The 19,399-nt window shown below is 38.0% G+C and overlaps 1 protein-coding gene across 1 annotated transcript in view; it reads left to right on the forward strand.

The window, feature by feature from the left end:
- The window catches only part of CRISP2 (cysteine rich secretory protein 2), a gene marked incomplete at both ends in the record, with an annotated part of 93,078 nt that overhangs the window by 24,674 nt on the left and 49,005 nt on the right, over positions 1 to 19,399 (forward strand). Inside the window, one exon of the mRNA XM_080342886.1 lies at positions 16,543 to 16,719. Coding sequence (XP_080199012.1) covers positions 16,543 to 16,719 — 177 coding nt within the window. The remainder of the gene's footprint in view (positions 1 to 16,542; positions 16,720 to 19,399) is intronic.

A 19,399-nucleotide genomic window follows, 5' to 3' on the forward strand; every position in this document is an offset into this window, starting at 1 on the left:
GGAGAAACCTGATTACGTGGCCAGTTTTTATAGTCAGAGAAATACACAGTGTCCATGAGAGATGTAAGCAATCTTAAACACTTGCTTTGCAGGCAGTTGAAATACCTGTGCACACTGGGCTGAGAAATGCCACACGTCCTGAGAGTGTAAACACATAGTTCTCAGTAACTGGTATTAGAAATAACAGCTTATATATTCAACTTTACGTAAAGTCACCAAAGCAGGTAAAACCCCCTCAGTAGTTTGTTTTATGCTTCGAATTAATTGTGTTGCTTATCCTGTATTTTCTTAATCTGTGAAATGATGAAGCTGCAAAGAACGCTAAACCTTAGACAAAAAAGTACACTTTACCTTATAGTTCTAATTATAGATGACAATGCAAAAGATTATTTGCTTGTTTATCCAAGTACTCTCTAATTGGTCTAACCTTCTTGGCATTCTTTTGTATATAAGGAAAAGAGGAGCAGAAGTATAACAACATTATTTCCAAAAGCACAAGATTTTTGAATCATCTGATGTACTGGAATGGAGAAGCGGCAGATAGCTAACCAGGCTGGTAATGTCTACACTAGGAAAGTGAAAATCTGAATCTGATGTCACTGACCAGTTATGAAGGCCAATTGTCTATATCAGCTGCCAGCAAGAATTTTTACTCTCCTCGGCTAAGATAGAAGTGGGACATTCAGGCAAAGCACGAATCAGAAAAAGCACTGATAATCGAGAAGAGGGTCAAATTTGACTGTTTCACACTAAACAATTTACAGCTGAATCAGCTTCAAGTACAGAGTCGGATTCTCTACATATGCAAAGTCTTTGTGTATATAAGTGTGATTTTGGCAACATAAGCAGGTGAGATGCAATAATAGCAATAACTTGCTCACATTTGAAGTTCCCTTTAGTTTGTCATAACAGACCAAAGAAACTTTGGTATTAAGAAAGTCATGTCAAAGTGTTTAAAGTACACATAGGCATGTAAGCATGATGAGCTTAATGTTGATAAGGATATCTGAGAGGTGTCCAAAATTCTATTTTGAAGCACTAGCTCTGTCTCATTTGTATGCCGGTGTCTTTAATTCTGGAGATTCCTGAATGGTTTAATAACTTTTTCTTGACAAAAGCAAGCAAAGTCTCATACTGTGTATTATCTACATTTGTTCTATGGTTAAAAGTCCCTATTATACAAGTGTGCACCTCTCGTGATCATCCTTGATCCAGGAGTAACTTGAAACCCAAACTGTCATGTTTAATGGACCACCAAGATCCATGACAATGGCAGGAAATCAATCCCAGGTATTACTTAAACTATAAAAATTTTGCTGCATTAGAAGAACTAACCTTTTACTGTTGCTAGCAGTTAAAATGGCAGCAATATTTCCCAAAATTTTGCCAGGCTTGTACTATTTTGCAACAACTAGGAATTGCTCAGTAGTGCTATTAGTACATGCACAGAGTTTCAGAATCCATTGAATTATGCTACCGTTAAGTTCTCCCTACAACAGATAAGTCTATGGGAATGAGAAAGACCAGCATTTCCCTGCCAGTCCTAGAATTTTAACTTGGAATTCAGTAGCCAGAAAATTAGATATATACTAGATACTTGTTTCTCCCTTTGGTTAGCAGCTGCAACACTAGGGAGCAGTTTCTTCTTTTCGATAGATATAATAAAAAATATTTTGTTTCATTCTATGTCATTTGAAAATTTCAGAGGAAATCCAGTGAGCTCTACTTACACACCTTACAATGAAAGAATCCCCTCATGTTTGCAACAATGGACTGAGTAGTAAGTGAATAGCTGACTAACTTGTGTGAAGATTTGATGTGGATTTGGTAATGCTGAGTTTCGTTAATCTGTTCCAAGTTCAGTCAAGGGGATTTGACTTGCCTGTTTGCTTTAAACAATACATGTTTTTATTACTGAATGTCTTCATAACCAGTACATAACGGACTACCTGCCATGTCAACCAAAATGGGATTAACTGTTATAGTCTTTTAAATTCAGAACAAATATGAGTAAATCAGTGTGTATATTATCCATGACTACTTTATTGTGGATCAAATAAGTCAAAAGAACATAATATCTATGTTACACACATAGAAGAATAAAAATTCCTACCTCAGTTTCAGAGTAAAGAAGAACATTGAGTCTTGCAACCTTTGCTAATAGTTATTTTCAGTACATATTACCATGATCTTAATCTCTTGAATTTGGATACGCTTGAAAGGGTGAGACTGAGGCCATCTAACTTTAAGGGTAGTATTCATCACTATTTATTTTAGATTCGCGTATCTCAACGTAGTGTGTACATCTCAGCAAGGTGACCAAGTTACTGTGGTTAGCATTTCAAAAATAGGATGGAATTAAACATATACATGTAATTTTATGTCATCTAATGTCATTCTAAACTCTCAGAGATGTTCTATCTAGCATCCAGCTTCTGTTTTGCTTCAGAAGGCTGTGGATCTTCTGTATATCTCCCTTCCATGTCAGACCCATGTAATGAGTTTCTTGGATGCCCTGGAGCACCTGAAGTTGCTCTAGATGCCTATGTATGGGGTAAGCCCCTATGTGCACAGTGTTGACTTCTTCACCTGAGATACTCTTAACTGTGGCTAAAGCCATTGAAGAAGAATATGAACATCTCACCTGTTTTAGCTACACCTTGAAATGAGTTCCCTCCCCTCCAGCCCCTATTTTTCTCTGTTACCTGTAAAGGAAGCATAGGGCTAACCAGATGAAACATCCAGCCATCTATAAGAAATACATGCAAATAAATCATGCTATCCTACTTCTGTAGGTGACATCCATGCCAAAGGAGCAACTTATTCTTATATCTTTAGTATTATCATTGTGAGGCTATTCTCACTGGTCTCAAAGTGCAGCTGCAGAAGAGGACTGCAGCCGTTCACTCAGCCGACCTGGTGAGAGCACTGAGTCGGTGCATCAGTGTCTGTGAATATGACACTATTTCATAGAATCATAGAATCATTTCAGTTGGAAGAGACTCTCAGGATCATCGAGTCCAAACATAACCTAACCTAACTCTAACACTCCTTTGGAATAATTATGAATAAAATGAAAACCAGAACAAAGGAATGAGATCCAATTTCTCCAATATTTTTTTTATATAAGACCCCTTATTTAATTCTGGAAGACCCAACTTAAAGCTTTTTCTTACCATATAGGCAAATCTTATGCAGGAAAACACCTCTAACTTTTGCTCCAGCAGAAATTCAAGGATTTGAAGTACAGAAAAAAGGAAGCCTGACATTTAAGCAAATTGACATCTGTTTCATTAACAGACAACCTGGATAACTTGGCTTTGTGTGTAAGAGGTTTTCATTTGTCATAGGTCTGTAAACTGAAGGAACTGTTTAATCAGCTTCAGCAGAGCATAATCTCTTAAGTTTGATTTTTTTTCCTCGTAGCGCTTAGCAATACAAACAATATTATGAATACCTGGAAGCATTGCAGCAGATTCACAATAGCAACCTGTCATAGTCTGCCCATGTGAAATTGTTTCTGAGACAAAAATAAAAGGGAAATTACCGAGAGAATATGGCTGTCATTTGGGAAATTCATATTAATTGCCTACAGCCATAGTCAATGTCAACTGACTCAGCAAGGAATATTTAACATTAAGGTTTGAGTAGTCCCCAGAAAATTAACCTCTGTTTTAAGTCAGTAGCAACACTTTAACAACTGGCAGAATAGGATTTTCAGTAAGTCATTTGCTCCATTGATCTGGAAATGACAAGATTTAGGACATACATTTACATAGAAGAGAGGTGGGGACAGCTTGGAAGAGTTAGCAGAGTATGGAAATTTTCAAGAGCGTAAACCTGAGATTTCCATCATGGACCATATGTGTGCCACTAGCGGGCATTGCTAAATAGGTTATCCTGTATAACTAAAGCTATTTCATACCGTCAGCAAGCAAGTCAGAAAAACAGTGAGGAGGGAGTATTGAGGAGAAATACAGCAGCTATTCAAGCAGATATGGATTCAAAATAGAAGGCAGAAAAAGTAGTAAGTGTCATCCTCCATGTGCATCTCTAAGCTGGTAGACTGCAAAAGAATCCACCCCTTCTCAAGACCTCAAGATAGTCAGGGGAAAGAGGAAGGAAGGAGAAAAGGCAGAAGGACCCAAATCATCCATATTAATCTATGGGATCTCTATGATTGTCATGGTGGTCTGGTTTCCTCAGGACACATGGCCAATATATTTCTGCCATTATTGAACATTTCCCTTCTTATCAGTGTTGGAAACTTCTATCTTCTCCAGCATTAATTAATTAATTAATTAATGTTGATTAAGTTCTCATTTTCCTTTCTCACAAGTTTCTCACAATAGAAGAACCATGAAATGGGATTTTCTCTTGGTCTCACCTCTTCATCCTACTTTGGTTTCCAACCCATTCTTGCTCCCTTCTGTATTTTTGTTGTGCGTTTCTGAGAAGAATCTGAATCTATAATCTCTGCAGCCCCTGCTGAAATATAAATTAGATATTCCTTGCTGGCCTTCTCCGGGTTGAACAAATGCAAATCCATATCTCCACTTATGTCATTAACTCTATCCCCCAGTCATCTTCATGGTCTTCTGCTGGACTTGCTGCAATTTGCAAGTATCTTGCTTGTAATGTGTACACCAAGCAAACAACACCCATATTGAGAAAATCCAATAGATAGAGAGAAATCATTAAGTGGTCTAAATACTGTTTATATTATTAATAATTAAGTTTACAGTATCCAGGCTAGGTACCTGTAGTGTGTAGTCAGCATATGACCCCACATTCATATTGATATATAGTAGAGTAACACATAGCTGTTATTCTGTGTGTACTAAAATGAACAACAGACTTCACTGGTACAGGATGAGTACCAGGAAGAGTGAAAAGGTAGTGATTTTTAATGTGCTGCCTTAGTTTTGGGCTTTGGAAGAATCTGCTTATTTTGTTTTGGGAGTTTATCTATTATTCTGTAATATTGTTCTGTTGTTAGAGAACATTAAAATGGTACATTAAAGCTTCTATTTTTTCAAAAATAAGATACAGAAGAAAAAGAGTCATTTAGAAAGCTCTTTACATGTCTGCCTGAGCAAATCAACATCACCATGAGTTTTCACTTTCAAAGTTGTCTTGAGAGCAATAAGGTGGAATTCAGCTTACCTGCCTTTGGGCATGTAGACAGAGGTGTCTATTTTCTAGTTAGGTACCTAGACTCCTATTACAGCCAGCAGAGATTGAGTGAACATCACCAAAATTACTAACAATAGCTCTGCAGACTATTGATTCACTCAGGACCATAACCAATAGAAGAATACCTATGTATCTAACCCTTTCCCAAATAACATCTAAGCATGGGTCAAGAATCAGCATGGGTCAGAGACCATCCCCAATAGGTAATTTTCATGCAGTCATTCAGTGTGAAGACTGAGAGAGTCACCAACTTGTTCCAGAGATAGAGAACAGTCCCTGACATGGATTTATTTGCTACACTTATATGTCTATATTTATGCATGTATATACAGAGAAAGGGTCAAGGATAGAGTCTATGTATATATACAAATATACACACATATTTATAAATGTATATAAAAATATATACATATGAAATAGATAAAGCCTCAGAGCATAGACAGATAAGGCCTTAACTCCAGTATTTCAATTTAAAAATTTGTTTACCTTGTGTTTCTTGCACACTAAACGTGTGACAGCATAATTAATTTGGCAGCATTTAGGCTTGTATTTATGTGTTTACTGTTTTTACATGCTGTGCCTTTTTCTGGGCTTACTGTGCACATTTAAAATCAGAAAATAACTGTTCATTTTACACAATAGGATAAACTCTATGCTTCTAAACCCAAACTAGCTGTTTGAGAAGAGAAAAATTCTGCAAATGGAGCTAATATGTAGCTCACAAGTCTACCAACTATATTATTGGTTCTTTCTCCAGACTCTTCTTTCCAGGCTCCATTTGGGGTGCCAACAGGATCCTTTATGAGAAATCTGTATACCTGCAAGAATCCCAAGTGCTAGGGGAATCAATACAGAATCAGTGGCAGTTCCTGAGATTTGGCTGGATATTTAAGAAATTACTCATCTGGAAGAGGTATGATGCCAAATGAGTTCCTCTTGACATATCAAAGCTCATGGAGATTTATCTTACTGAAACAATAAACTATTTCTGAGCAGAGCCACTGCTTCTAAAGATGAAGCATTGACATCACAGCTAAATGAGACAAGAATATGCAACTACCAAAGCACAGAAGAAAATTATAAGGACCTCAGAAGAAAGTAATATATTTGTCCCTCATGGCAGTTCATGGAGGTGGGTGAAGGCAGTGATTAGCCAAAGGGTGAAAGTGTAAAATACCACCTGTAAATAACTATAAAAATAGCTGGTGTGAATATTTAATATGGGGTCAGGTGGGGGTTTCTTTGTTTCCAGATTCTTATACAACCTTGTTTAAAGTTTTAATTAATTACTCAGAAAATTAAAACGAAACAAAAAACACAAACAAAAAAAAACCCAAACCAACTATACCTGGCTTGCAAAAGCAAAACAAAACCAAATGAACAAACAACAACAAAGCCACACAGAAACAAACAAACAAAAAATCTAAGTAGAAAGAAAAATCAAGATATTAATTAAAAAGTCAAATTTTTTTGGCTATTCAGAAGAAATTGTGATCCTTTTTTTTTAGTGATCTGTAAGACAGAAATCTGTGTTAGAGATCTCTTTAATCAATGCAGCAGTGCAAGCATTTCCAGAATGCAATACATCTTGTCTTAAGTTGTTCAAGTAGAGTAAAACACGCTCCATTGATGTCTTTTCCAGCCTAATCACTGTAGGACAACTATATGATTAGCTTAGACCAGACATCAGACTCTAACATATGAAAACTTTGTTAAAAAATAGTCTCACCATTCGTACCTAAATATGGTTATGTTATTCTCTGATATAAAAAAGAAAAATACCATCTGTTTTGTATAACTCTGATCCATAATGGGCCCTTGTTCTTTTAGAAATTGAGTGAAAACTAATATGAAGAAACATTTGCAGCGCAAGTGCAACTCGGTTCAAGTAAGGTAATTTTGGGCTTCATGTGCAGATCTAGTGAACACAAAGAAGCTATTGAATGGTGAGACAATGGCAACTTCTTGAGATTACAAAAAAAAAAAAATAGAGAGTCCACCTTTGTCTATAATTTAATTCCCAGATGTACTGTCATGTAGCAGCGTTAGGGCATAATGAATCTGCTCTGTTATTTGCTCTGTTGTGGGCTCTGAGCCAGGGAGGCATTCTGCCCAAGAGACAAAGGCACTCTGTCTGCGCAGAGATCCCTGCATCTTCCCGACACGTTTCTTCGTACATCGTGTGAACCGTCTTTCCCCTCCCCTCTCCCTCTGTTATGTTAGCTGTGAACTGCAGTGAAAAATCTGTCTGTGACAGACACTTGCGGTACTTGGTCAGCTGTCAGACAAGCACGAGGTGAAAGACTTCAAATATGGCATTGGGCTCACATGTACACACACACACACAGAGAAACAGCCATTGCTGGCTATTGTTCAGGTCCGAGCAGGAAAACAAAACCAAAATACACAAAAAATACTCCAAGGAAGAGAGTGCTCCTATGTAAGATTTTACAAACAAAGAAGACGTATTTAATGGTTTAGTTAAAATCAGACACATAAGATTTAAACTCAAAATGATGTTTCTTAAACTCTAACTGCAGGGTTAGTAACATCTTCATTCTATACCCAAAATTCATTTGTGACAGCGTTTACTGGAGGAGATCTCCACTTCGGAAGCTGTTTCCATGAATGTCATTGTCAAGACACATATAAGGGAAAAAGATTCAGTGAGAAATCTGTGAGTGGATGTATGGCCCATGTTGACTCACAGACTGTGAACTATAAATCACCCCATCGCAATCCACCTGCATTTGGGTACATACTTGGCACCTGGCAATGCATTTTCGTAAGACTGACAGGATTAGGGACATACTGTTAGGATGCTGTAACCTTAGCACGTCAGTCTAAGGTACATTGCAGTAAGGTCACAGCGTTTATCCAACGTGCTATGGCCCTGAGTGAAATATCCTCTTTGGCTATTGTATCATAACCAAAAGGTGATGCATTGTCTTACAGCACCAACTGAATCCTGCCTGTAAACAAAATGAAGCATGCAGGGAAATCCAAGGATGCATCTCAGCTGGATCTGGTCTGATATGAGGTCTTGAGAAGCCTTGTTGGTGCAAGATCTCACAAAATACAATGTCTGGGCTGGAGTACACAATCAACACAAGAAACTTATTGATTCTTTGTGACTCTGAGAGATTTATTTGAGATCCATGAGTCTTTTACTGTAATCTGTAAATCTAAACAAGCAACGTGACCCACATGAATATCTCTAATATTCCAAGGTATTACTGATGTCTCTGGATGCCTGTGGACAACTGAGTCTTACTGTCAGTGATTACAACAAAAGTCAGGAAGGACATTCAGATCAAGTATAGACACCTACAATTAGGTGTGAAAACTTGAATCATTCCATAAGCTCATTCTTAGTCACTGGAGAGAAATAGGCACCAGTAGAGGGTGTGTAAGATGCCCTGGCAAATCTGAGACAGCCACCCAGGGCTCTCAGATATTACAAAAAAATCAATGAGAAGCTCAAATTTTCTGAACCAGTAGCTAATGTTAAGATAAAATATCTTACAACTTCTCAAGACAGTGCCAGACACTGAAGCTGAGGTAGCTGAATTCAACATCTAAAAGGAAAGCAATTGATGCAGACAGTGGACTATATTCAGCTGCCCAAAATTTGGTATTAATCTTTAGAGTCATTTTAGAAGCCATGTAGATATGACAAGCAATTTCTGGAATATCCCCAGAGTGTGGAAGCATAGCTGAGGAAAGCAAGACAACCCAATGATGCCTCAAACAGTAGGGATGTGATTCATCTGCCTATATATATATAAATTTAAGGTTATTTTGAGCACTGCAGGATGTCCTACCTAACCTCCATCTGGCAATCAAGGAAGAATATCTCCCATAAGTGCTGTGTAATACCTGTCAGTATCATTAACATGTCTCAAATATACTACAACAAAATTGGAAATGGACATTCAGGTTTCAGCAACAAAATCCCCTCTTGTATGTCTGCACTTCAAGCTTCCCCAAGCATGTGGAGATTCAACCCTGCAAGTCATCACATATGTAGTACAAAACTGCAAGTATCAACCAGTTAAGGCACAGAGCAATACAGTAACATCCATCCAGTATGGTGTGCAATCCAAGGCAAATAACCCTCATCTTCAGGCAGTGCTTGTGTTTCCATGAATGGAGATATTTGTTCCTTCTTGCAAATAATCCAATCTTGCTCACCTTGTCTACACTTGCTACTGAGGACATATCCACAGACAACTCTCAGAACCTTCTGGTGGTTGTACAGCATATGAGTAAGAACTGCATCATGCAGATCTCTCTTAATGACATTTTTTGTAAGAGGAGGAGGAAGGAAGGGCTGGCTTTGTATACAGAAATGAAGTTTCATTTATGACTGAGCCACAAACTTCCTGCATTTGACAGGCAACTGTTTTCCTTTTGTTTCCTCCTATCATATCATGCAAGTAATATTACTTCCCATTTCTGAGTTAACTTGGGTGGACACATTCATTCATGCTTATCAAATATGTCCAGAGATATCTTTACTACTGAAATTTTTAGAATCCCCAGGGCTTCTTGCCAGAGAGTTAACTATCATAGTTACATCCTGAAAATATTGAAATTTTCCACTTCTCTTCAAACTCTTTGGTCCTTTTTATCTTTCTGATGAACACTGAAAAATCCCTCTAAAACTTCAGAAAATTCAGCCCTAATGACAAACAATTCTCTTTCTAATACACATTTTCTCATTTGGCATTCTCTTCCACTTGCCCTGACTTTGACTAGATTCTGCCTTTTCTTCAGCTGTCTTCCCCAGCATAAGAAACCATAGAAAATCACACATAAATCAGAGAGAAGCTACAGAAATTCCCTGTAAAGAGAAGAACAGGAAAGACTAACTCTCCAGAGGTGTGCATCAGCTTTGAATATGCCATTTTTTCCTTCACCCATTTCCCTCAGCTTCTACTACACTTTATTATCCTAACAATGAGACAGACTTTTAGCATCTGTTTCATTAATTAGTTAAATAAAACTATTTTTTTAAACAGAAAAAAAAAAAGAAGACATTTTAATATGGCCATCCAATAATCAGAAGATAACCAGCTACTTCTAGGACACAGTATAATTTGGTTTAGATGTTAACTTCAGGATGAAATTAAACATGTCCCAAAGATGCATATTAATTTCCAAAGTCTATGAAAGGATCCTTGCTCAAATGTAGAGGCCTGTGTTTAACTAAATTAATTCAATTTCAAGTACATAACTGACTTGGAGAATGTGGTCTTAATGGTCTTTTAAATATTCTTTTCTTCAGAAATGTTCATAATCTTTGCTAGTAAACCTTGTTTTTAAGTGAATTCAAAGAGGATGTGACTAGACAGGCCACTAATGCAGGAGACAGTCACAGCTGTCATGTTGTGTAGACTGTAAATACTTATTTCTTAAAAAGAAGCAAAATATACAACACAGTAGCATTGTCTATATTTCTTTCTTATATTGCAGTCACACTTGACTTACTTTTGGCACAGCAATTCTTTACTTAATACTTCAGAAGCCCTTTGGAATCATGTACAGGTACTTGAAAACAAGATGTGTTTTCAACCTGTAGAAGGAAAAGAAAATACTTCTCAAAGTAGGCTGAAGTTACTAAATAAAGGAGTTGTTTAACTTTCTTCTAAGCCATGCTTGTTTTAAGTTGCTGTCTTCAGTACTCTGGGAAGAGCTACACAAGAGCCTTGGGTTTGTGCTCTACATGCAGAAGTTAAGGATGATGGAGAGAAGAGAAAGAGATGTTAACTCTTCTAGGGACCGGTATTATATTTAGGATGGAAACACTGTGCCTCAGTGACTAACTTTGCAACCAGTCTATTCCCAGAGATACTTAATGGAGTCTTCAATCTGCTGTCTTCCAAAGGTGCTTAACGGCAAAAAATTTCCATCAGTTTACAGGTAAAACTGGGACCTTGGGAAACACAAAAGTGAGGTAGAAAGAAAAGCTGAGACATCAAGTTTCCTTCAGGATTATTAATATAGTTTGGAATCTCAATAATGGACTCAAAATATTTATCAAGCTAGTGATCTGAGTTTACACTGTTCACAAAGGAATTAACTCTCTGAAATAAATGCAGATGATACATAGAAGAGAGCACACTTTTGTTCAGGGTAATGAAAAAATTATATGCTCGAATAATTGAGAATATTTTTGTCATATGGAGCATGAGAAAATAATGTGGCCTATTATGTGTAAAATATCAGTAGGGAAGCTGCCAGAAAGCCTCTTTGGTCTTTAGAAGCAAAGCATTAATTGACTGTTCTGTTTGTGTAACATACATGAAACTCCAGATGAGAATTTGTGCTTTCAGTTTATGTGGGGCAGAAAATGAAACAGATCCACCCATTAATAATGCAGGACTGCTGAATAGAAGTGATTATATGGATGGGAAGGTGAAATTTTTCCCTCAAATGTTTCAGCATCTCTTATCCAGGTGTCTGGTTTACAGTGAATAGGAATGCCACCCACGGTTAGTCTCTAGGTAGAATGAACCTGGGAGTTAACTGCCACTTTAAAGACTAAAAATGAATTTTTAAATTGATAAACTTAGCTGAGTTGAATCCTGATCTGTCCTCAGAGAAACATAGAATTCTTTAGGTTGGAAAAGACCTTTAAGATCACGGAGTCCAACTATTAATCTAACATTGCCAAGTCCTCCACCAAACAATGTCCTTAAGTGCCACATCTACACATCTTTTAAACATCGCCAGGAATGGTTACTCAACAGTTTCCTTGTGCAGCCTGTTCTGATGTCTGACAACCCTTTCAATGAAGAAGTTTTCCCTAATATGCAATCTAAACCTTCAGACAGGTGAGAGAAATCTGAAGTATGGTTCTTTATATAGTTTAATAGTGCTTTTTGTTCTTGCTATGACAGCCTCTCAGACCCTGTTCCAGGCTATAAAAACATTTAGAAGATACTGTACAAAATGAGAACGAATGCATGCTTTTCCTTGTAGAAGATATGTATCTAGCTGCCAGACAAGACAAAAGAAGGGTGTGGATAAACAGGGATAATAAGTGAAGATATTAAGGGAAAAAAAAAAAAAGGAGGGGGATGGGGTGGGGATTGACTTATTTGTAAGACAATATCCACAGACTAGAGCTATCTTACTGCAGTGAAATATTTTTTAAGCATTGAAGATAGTGTTGCCAACAGGTTAAAGGAGATGATCCTTCCACTTTACTCAGCAATATCTAGAGTGCTGTGTCCAGTTCTGTACTCCCCAGAACAAGAGAGAAATGAACATACTGGAGCACGTCCTGAGAAGAGCCACTAAAATAACTAAGGGATTGGAGCATCTCTCGTGTGAAGAAAGGCTGAGAGAGCTGGGTCTGTTCAGTTTGGAGAAGGCTCAATGTGGATCTTATCATTATGTACAAACACTTGATGGAAACAAACACTTCTCAGTGATATCCAGGGAAAGGATGGGAGTTTGTTGGCACAAACTGAAGTACAGGAAATTCTATAAAAAACACGAGATAAAGCTTTTTTTTTTACTGTGAGGGTGATCAAACACTTGAACAGCTTACTCAGAAAGACTGGAGTTTTCATCTTTAGAGACATTCAAAACCCAGCTGGACACAACCTTGAGCAGCTTGCTCTAAGTGACCCTGATCTGAGCAGAAAGTTTGAACTAGGTGATCTGCAGGTGTCCCATTCCAACCTCAATTATTCTGTGACCCTGGAAGCAACATAACTAAGGTCTCCATCAAGAAGAGAATCCTGTGAGAGTGCAAAATGTAATCAAAGATAAATGAAATCCAAAGTCTAGAAATGGAAGGTGTGGAAATTCAAACTATAAGTGCTTTGTGAAAATAAATGTACAGTATCATTGGTATCTAATAAGAGATTGAACTCAAAAGCCAGAGAGGCAATTTCTAAGCCTATTTTTATGCAATACATGCTTGTGACAGTCAATATAAAAATTTATTTCCACTAGAAAAACTGTAGTAGAAGTCCTTTGTATACAAGTTAAAGCAAACAAACAGGAGGAACTGGAGCTCCATGCCCAGTCTGAGAGTTATGATGTTGTAACAATCACAGAAACTTGATCGGAAATTCACATGACTGGAAGAGTAATCCATGACACAGATGGCTGCAAACAGTTTCAAAAAGATAGGAAGGGAAGAAGAGCAGGAAGGCTTGCATTTTTTTGTAAAACAGAGTTCATAGTGGCCCTGGGAGTGGCCCAAAAGAGGATCTGAGAAATTACGGATCCATCGTTCTTTCTTTGATTCCTGGCAAAGCAATGACACACATCCTCCTAGAAGCTGTTACCAAATGAAGGTGACTGGGGAAAGCCAGCATGGATTTCCCTGAGGCAAATCATGTCAGACTAACCTGATCACCTTCTACAACAAAATAACATCTTCTGTCAACAGAGGGAGAGCAGTGGGTGGTGTTTACCTGTACTTCAGCAAAATATTTGATACTGTTTCCCACAGCCTTTTCCTAGACAAGCTAGCAAGATAGAAATTATATGGGTAGGTTGCAAGATGTATAGGAAATTGGCTATGCAGTCTCACTCAGAGGCTGAAGGTCAATGGGTTTTACTCAGGTTGGCAACCTGTGGAGTTCCCCAGGGATTGAGATGGTGCCCCACACTATTCAACATCTTCATAAATTATATGGATAGGATTGAAAGCACCCTCACCAAGTTTGATGATGACGCCAAACTGAGTGGTGAGGTGGACATATCAGAAAGAAGAGTCATCTTACCAAGAGACCTGGAAAGGGTGCAAGAGTAGGTTATGAATGGTATGAAGGTTGACAAAGTGTAAAATCCTCCAGCTGGGATGATATAACCAGTACAGACTAGGTTTTGATGGGTGGGGAGCAGCTTTGCTGAAAGAAACCTGTTATCCTGGTGGACAACAAGCTGGACATGAGTCAGCAGTGCAACCTTGAAGTAATAAAGGCAAATCAGATCCTTGCCTGCATTGTTAGGGGCTACCACTCTATTCAGTGTTTGTTAGGCCATACTTTGAGTAATGTGTCCAGTTCTGGTCTCCAGAATTCCAGACAGACATGGACACACTGGAGATGGTCTAAAGGAGGGCCACAAGTGGGTTGCAGAACCTGCCCTATGGAGAAGGACTGAATGAGTTAGACCCTTTGTTCCTGGGGAAGAGAAGGCTCAGAGGAGATCTCATCACAGCAAACCAGGACTCAAAGGGTGGCCACAGAGAATGGAGGCTGTCTCTTCACAAGAAACCACGTGCAGAAGAGAGGGGGCAAGCTGCCCTGGGACAGGTTTCATCTCAACTTAAGGAATAAGTTTTTTGCAGTAAGAACAATCATCCACTTCAACAACATCCCCAAGGATATGGTAGACACCATCACTAGAGGATTTCAGAATACAATGGTACATGGTGCTATATAGTCACATTTAGGTTTCCTTTCACATGGAAGGTTGGACCAGATGATCTTTCAAGGTCCCTTCTGACCTGAGCTGTTCTATGATTCTGTGATTCTATATAGTGAACTATAGGAATAATTTTTGAAGTGTCATGACAAAATGTCTATTCACAGAAATGTTATTAAGGGATAGGATGCTTGAATGGGAGCTGACTAAAGAGGTCTTGGTGTATATTAGACAGGGAGATGAATGACATGAGCATAATAGTATCTAGTTTTACCTTGAGATCTGTGGTTCACTGATGACCTGAATGCAACCTTTTCAATTAGTAATGGTTATAATGATTATGCTAGTAACACTTGCTTTCTCATATAACAATTAGATGTTCCCAGTGTAATTAATTAAATTGTCATATTTCTCAACAAGTAAAGTAAGACATCTCATTTGTTGCCTTTTCAGTGTAAACAATATAAAAATCACACAACCTTAGAACAATTTTGGTTGTATAGGACCTCTGAAGCTCATCTGGTCTAGCACAATGTTTAAAGCATCACTAATTTGAAAATTATATAAGGTTGCTCAGTGCCTTGTGCATTTTTGAATACCTCCAAGTACGCAAAATCTACCACCTCCCCAGTCAATCTGCTTCAATGTTTCACAAGCCTCACTGTCAAAATTATTTTTCTTTATATCCGATCAGGGCTGCAATTTGTGGCCCTTACCTCATGTTATAAATGAGTCCACCTCAGCCTTTTTTTTGCCAACATAGTGGCCTTTTGCTAGGCTTACTCCAGTTTGCTCATGTCTTTCCTGTACTGGAAACTGCAAAACTGGACACAATAGTCCAGATATGGTGTTGGAAGTGCTGTAACAGTGGATATAATCACTGTTCTGAGCACTCTCACTACATAGTGGCTAATGCAAGGCAGGATGGGGTTAACCTTTCTGTTGCCTGTGAGAACTACTTGCTCCTATGCACCTTGTTGTCCACCTACAATCCTTAAGTGTTTGTTGGAGCTGCTCCCCAAGCAATTGGTCTCTCCCAGTTGATCACTTGCAGATCATTTTTGTCAGGTCACTTCTTCAGCTTTTTGAGATTCATCTAAACTGCAGCTTTATAATGTAGCATATTGACTGTTCCCTGTGATCTGGTGTCAACCCCAAATTTGCTGACCACTATTTTTTCTGGTAAAGACAATATACTGGTTTCCCAGCTAATGAAAAGCAAAAGATTTTTGTGAAGGCACAAGGGACTAAGGTAGGAGTTGAGTGATTATGAGGAAGGAAGATCTGAATTAAAATAAAAAAAGTAACAGTATTTTATATAAAAGAAGTCAATGACAGCTGCTCTGGTCAGCAATTACTTGAGACTGAATGTGGACAGAAACAGTCAATATGAACACAAATACCCTTCTGATCTGGCAGTATTTCTACCCATTCTCATCTTACCACATGTACCCGGATATGCCGAAACATTATGTGCTTTAATGGTAGTGCACACAATAATCTTTTAATCTTTATTCAATACTGGGTAAAAGTATCAATTGCAGAAATATCTTTGTCTCCTTCTTTGACTTTTACACTGTAGGACTGACATAAAGAAGCCATAGCATGAAGAGGAACTTGGCCCAAGACTATTTTTACCCCCATGGAAAAATCGATGGGCAAAATTCCATCTTGGTTTCAACAACGTCAGTCTGGAGACACCTCTGTAGCCAGCTGAGTTTATTTGCATTGCTGGAGATTAAGATCAAGTCGTACTACAACTGGATGTGTCAATCATTAGCAGAGAGCCTTTGTACCCAGCATTCACATTGACTGCAAATTTTACATATAAGAAGCAGTAGATATAAAACTCATTTCAGAGTATTTCATCTCTTTCAGTACAAGAAGTAAGAGAGAATAAAAACAAAACACAAGCAAACAGCCTCTGTCTTGGAAGAACCTGGACTTGAGAAACACACTGTTCCATCTGGTCACTATTTGAATTTTATAATACCTGTGACACTGAGTCACCTTGTCCTATCAGGAAACAGAAGAGCTATAAATCACCCTCCAGTGAAGAACCCTGGTCACTTCCACAACCACCTGAAGAAGAACAGAAGAAATTCCTAATCTTCCTGGAAACAAAAGGTAGGATTTACATTGATTTCTTTACTTAAAGTATTGTAATTTTTTTCATGTATTCAAATGCAACCTATTGTCAGAAGGCTTCTTGAAAAATTTAGGACAGCCACAGAAAGAGGATTTTATTCAGTGAAAAATAAGGATAACATAGGTAATAGTGTAAGACAAGTAAAAAAATTGATGAACAATCAAAACCAGAAGAAAAGCTGCCTGTATGCAAGAAAGCGGTGTCTTGGCAGATTATGTGTACACAGAGAAAAAGACTGAGAAAGACAGAACATTTTTAACTGAATATATGTTCAATTCAGTGTATTCTATTGCTATATGTAGCCATCACCACTTATTTTCAGAGTGGGGAAATTACCACCTTGTGCAATTTGCCACTCTTGTGCAAGTTGGCTGCTAATTAGGACTTTGTGAAACAAAGCTATACAGGTGAAATCACAGCTAGTGTTATTCCATTTTAGGTGTTTTTCAAGTAGAATATAAATAATGGGAATGTTCTTTTGTAATAGATGTTCACATGTATGAATAATTTAGGATGCTTTTTTGGTTGTTTTTGGAAGAGGGAAATGGGAAAAACATATTCACACAAGTTTGCTAAACTAGGGATGCTAAAGCACCATCTTTCAGTGGCAGATCCCTGTACACAGATGGAGTTGCAGGAAAGTCACTAAGACTTGGCACATGTCCTGATTTGTGTTTGATTGAGGGGGAACAGGGGAGGGGGACAGAGAGACTGATTTTAGGACCAGTGCCTAGAAATTAATGCAGAGTAATTAAATTTACATCTCATAAACTATAAGCATTTGGTTGAAATAAGTGGGATTGCCAAAAGTATGTTAATATCTTGGAGCAGGAAACCCACTGGGTCTTAAAAAGCATTCAAATGGCATTTTGAAACTTACATCATGTATTAAATTACTGATTATATTTAATTGTAAGTTAATTCATAGAAAATATTGCAGTGAATTAATACTTTGCCCATGTCTTTAAGTTAGTTTCTTCAGCTTGGTTTGTAAAACAGAAAGCTTCACAATTTCATTGAAGAGTTATTTTTCCACTGCAACAGATAATTCATTTTTACACGATTTAGGTGCAAGAAAAGGTTGTTTTCTATTTGCACATCATCACATCTTGCACTCAAAAGACATATTTTTGCCCATAAGTTAAGCACAGCTAAAAACAACCACCACCTCTATTTACTTTCTAGTCAGAAACGAAGTAAAAATAGTAATTTTTCATGTTATTTGGAGTATAATATTTTACTGCTAAACACCTAGGTCATATACATCACAAAGTTTTGCAATGGCCCTGAGGAATAAGTGATAGAAAAGTTAGAGAGAAAAATCTTCTGTGATCCTAAAGCACTTTAAGGAGGCATAGGTGATGTCAAAATTAAAAATAAGTGAAATATGGCAATACCAAGAACAAGAAATCAATGACTTATACTGTTAATTAGCAGAATAGTTCATTTTTTTTGGCCCCTGAGCTACAGCTGTCCATACTCTCAGAACATTTCAAAGGGCTTTGCTCTTTGGCAGAGGTGGAACAGCATCCGTGCTGACTGTGCATCACCTCCAGTGCAACGTCAGTAAGCTGGTGAGGAAAATGGGCCTTGCTGTACCATTTGGAAAAGGATAGTTTTTCTTATCCATATGTTCTCACTTTTGTTTTATATAAACTGGTTGCCTCGAGGTAAAGGGGCTTTGCTGAATACGGAAAGATCAGCAAATCTTATTGGCCTTTCCTCAAGAATAAATTAAAACTGAAGCCAGCAGCCCCTCAAAAACAAATAAGAATTTAAGCTAACAATACTCCTCTTTGGCAACATGCTCATAAACTCCCTTGGAATGGGAGGCTGGGAAAAATGCCAAAATAAGTAAATTCTGCTCTAGTCACCTGCTTGCCTGCCTAAGGTACCTAAGCAGAAACAACCTGAATGTGACTCTTATGACTGATTGCAATCAGACACCTGAACTTTGAAGTGACCTGTTACCTCCTGGATCACTGTAGTGGGACAGTACAGAGTTTTGAGCTCCCTAAGTAGAGTCTTGGAGTCTGGTGTTTGCTTCTTCAGTTAGAGGAGGCTCTAATTTCTGTTGCTATTCCACACTACCTGCAATTTAATCAAGAATTGTCTTTAAAAAAATAAAAACAAAAAATGGTTTCTGAAACAAGCCTTTCCCAGGAAACCAGTGCTGGTCCATTTCTGGTCCAGCCAGTTCTGCCCCAGTTCACATGCAAGGTTTCACCATGCTGGTCATTAAGTAAGGAGTTTGAATCTAGACTCGGACATCTAAGTGTAGAGGTCTGCACATGGGCTGAGTGTCAAACACCCCTTTCAACCAATGCAGTCCATTCAAAACAGGTGATAGAACAGAAAGTTTCAAACTAATAAAGACACAGAAACAAGCTAAACGCAGCATTCCACCTCAGCTGTTCCATGGTGTAGCAATGAGCAGAAGGCTTCCTACAGGAAGGGATGCACAAATGTCCTCCTGTTCTGTGAGTTCAGGTGGAGGCATTCAACCAGGATTACAGCAGGAAATAAGAGACATATAAAGCAGTTGATTCACAGAAGTTTGGAGGTGCAAAAGGCATATTTTATTTTTTTACATCTAAAAATAGGAGGAAAGAACACATTACCTTGCTACTTGAGGAAAATCCAGGAAATACACAGAAG

The sequence above is a fragment of the Nesoenas mayeri genome, assembly GCF_963082525.1.
Source record: "Nesoenas mayeri genome assembly, chromosome: 3".
NCBI lineage: Eukaryota > Metazoa > Chordata > Aves > Columbiformes > Columbidae > Nesoenas > Nesoenas mayeri.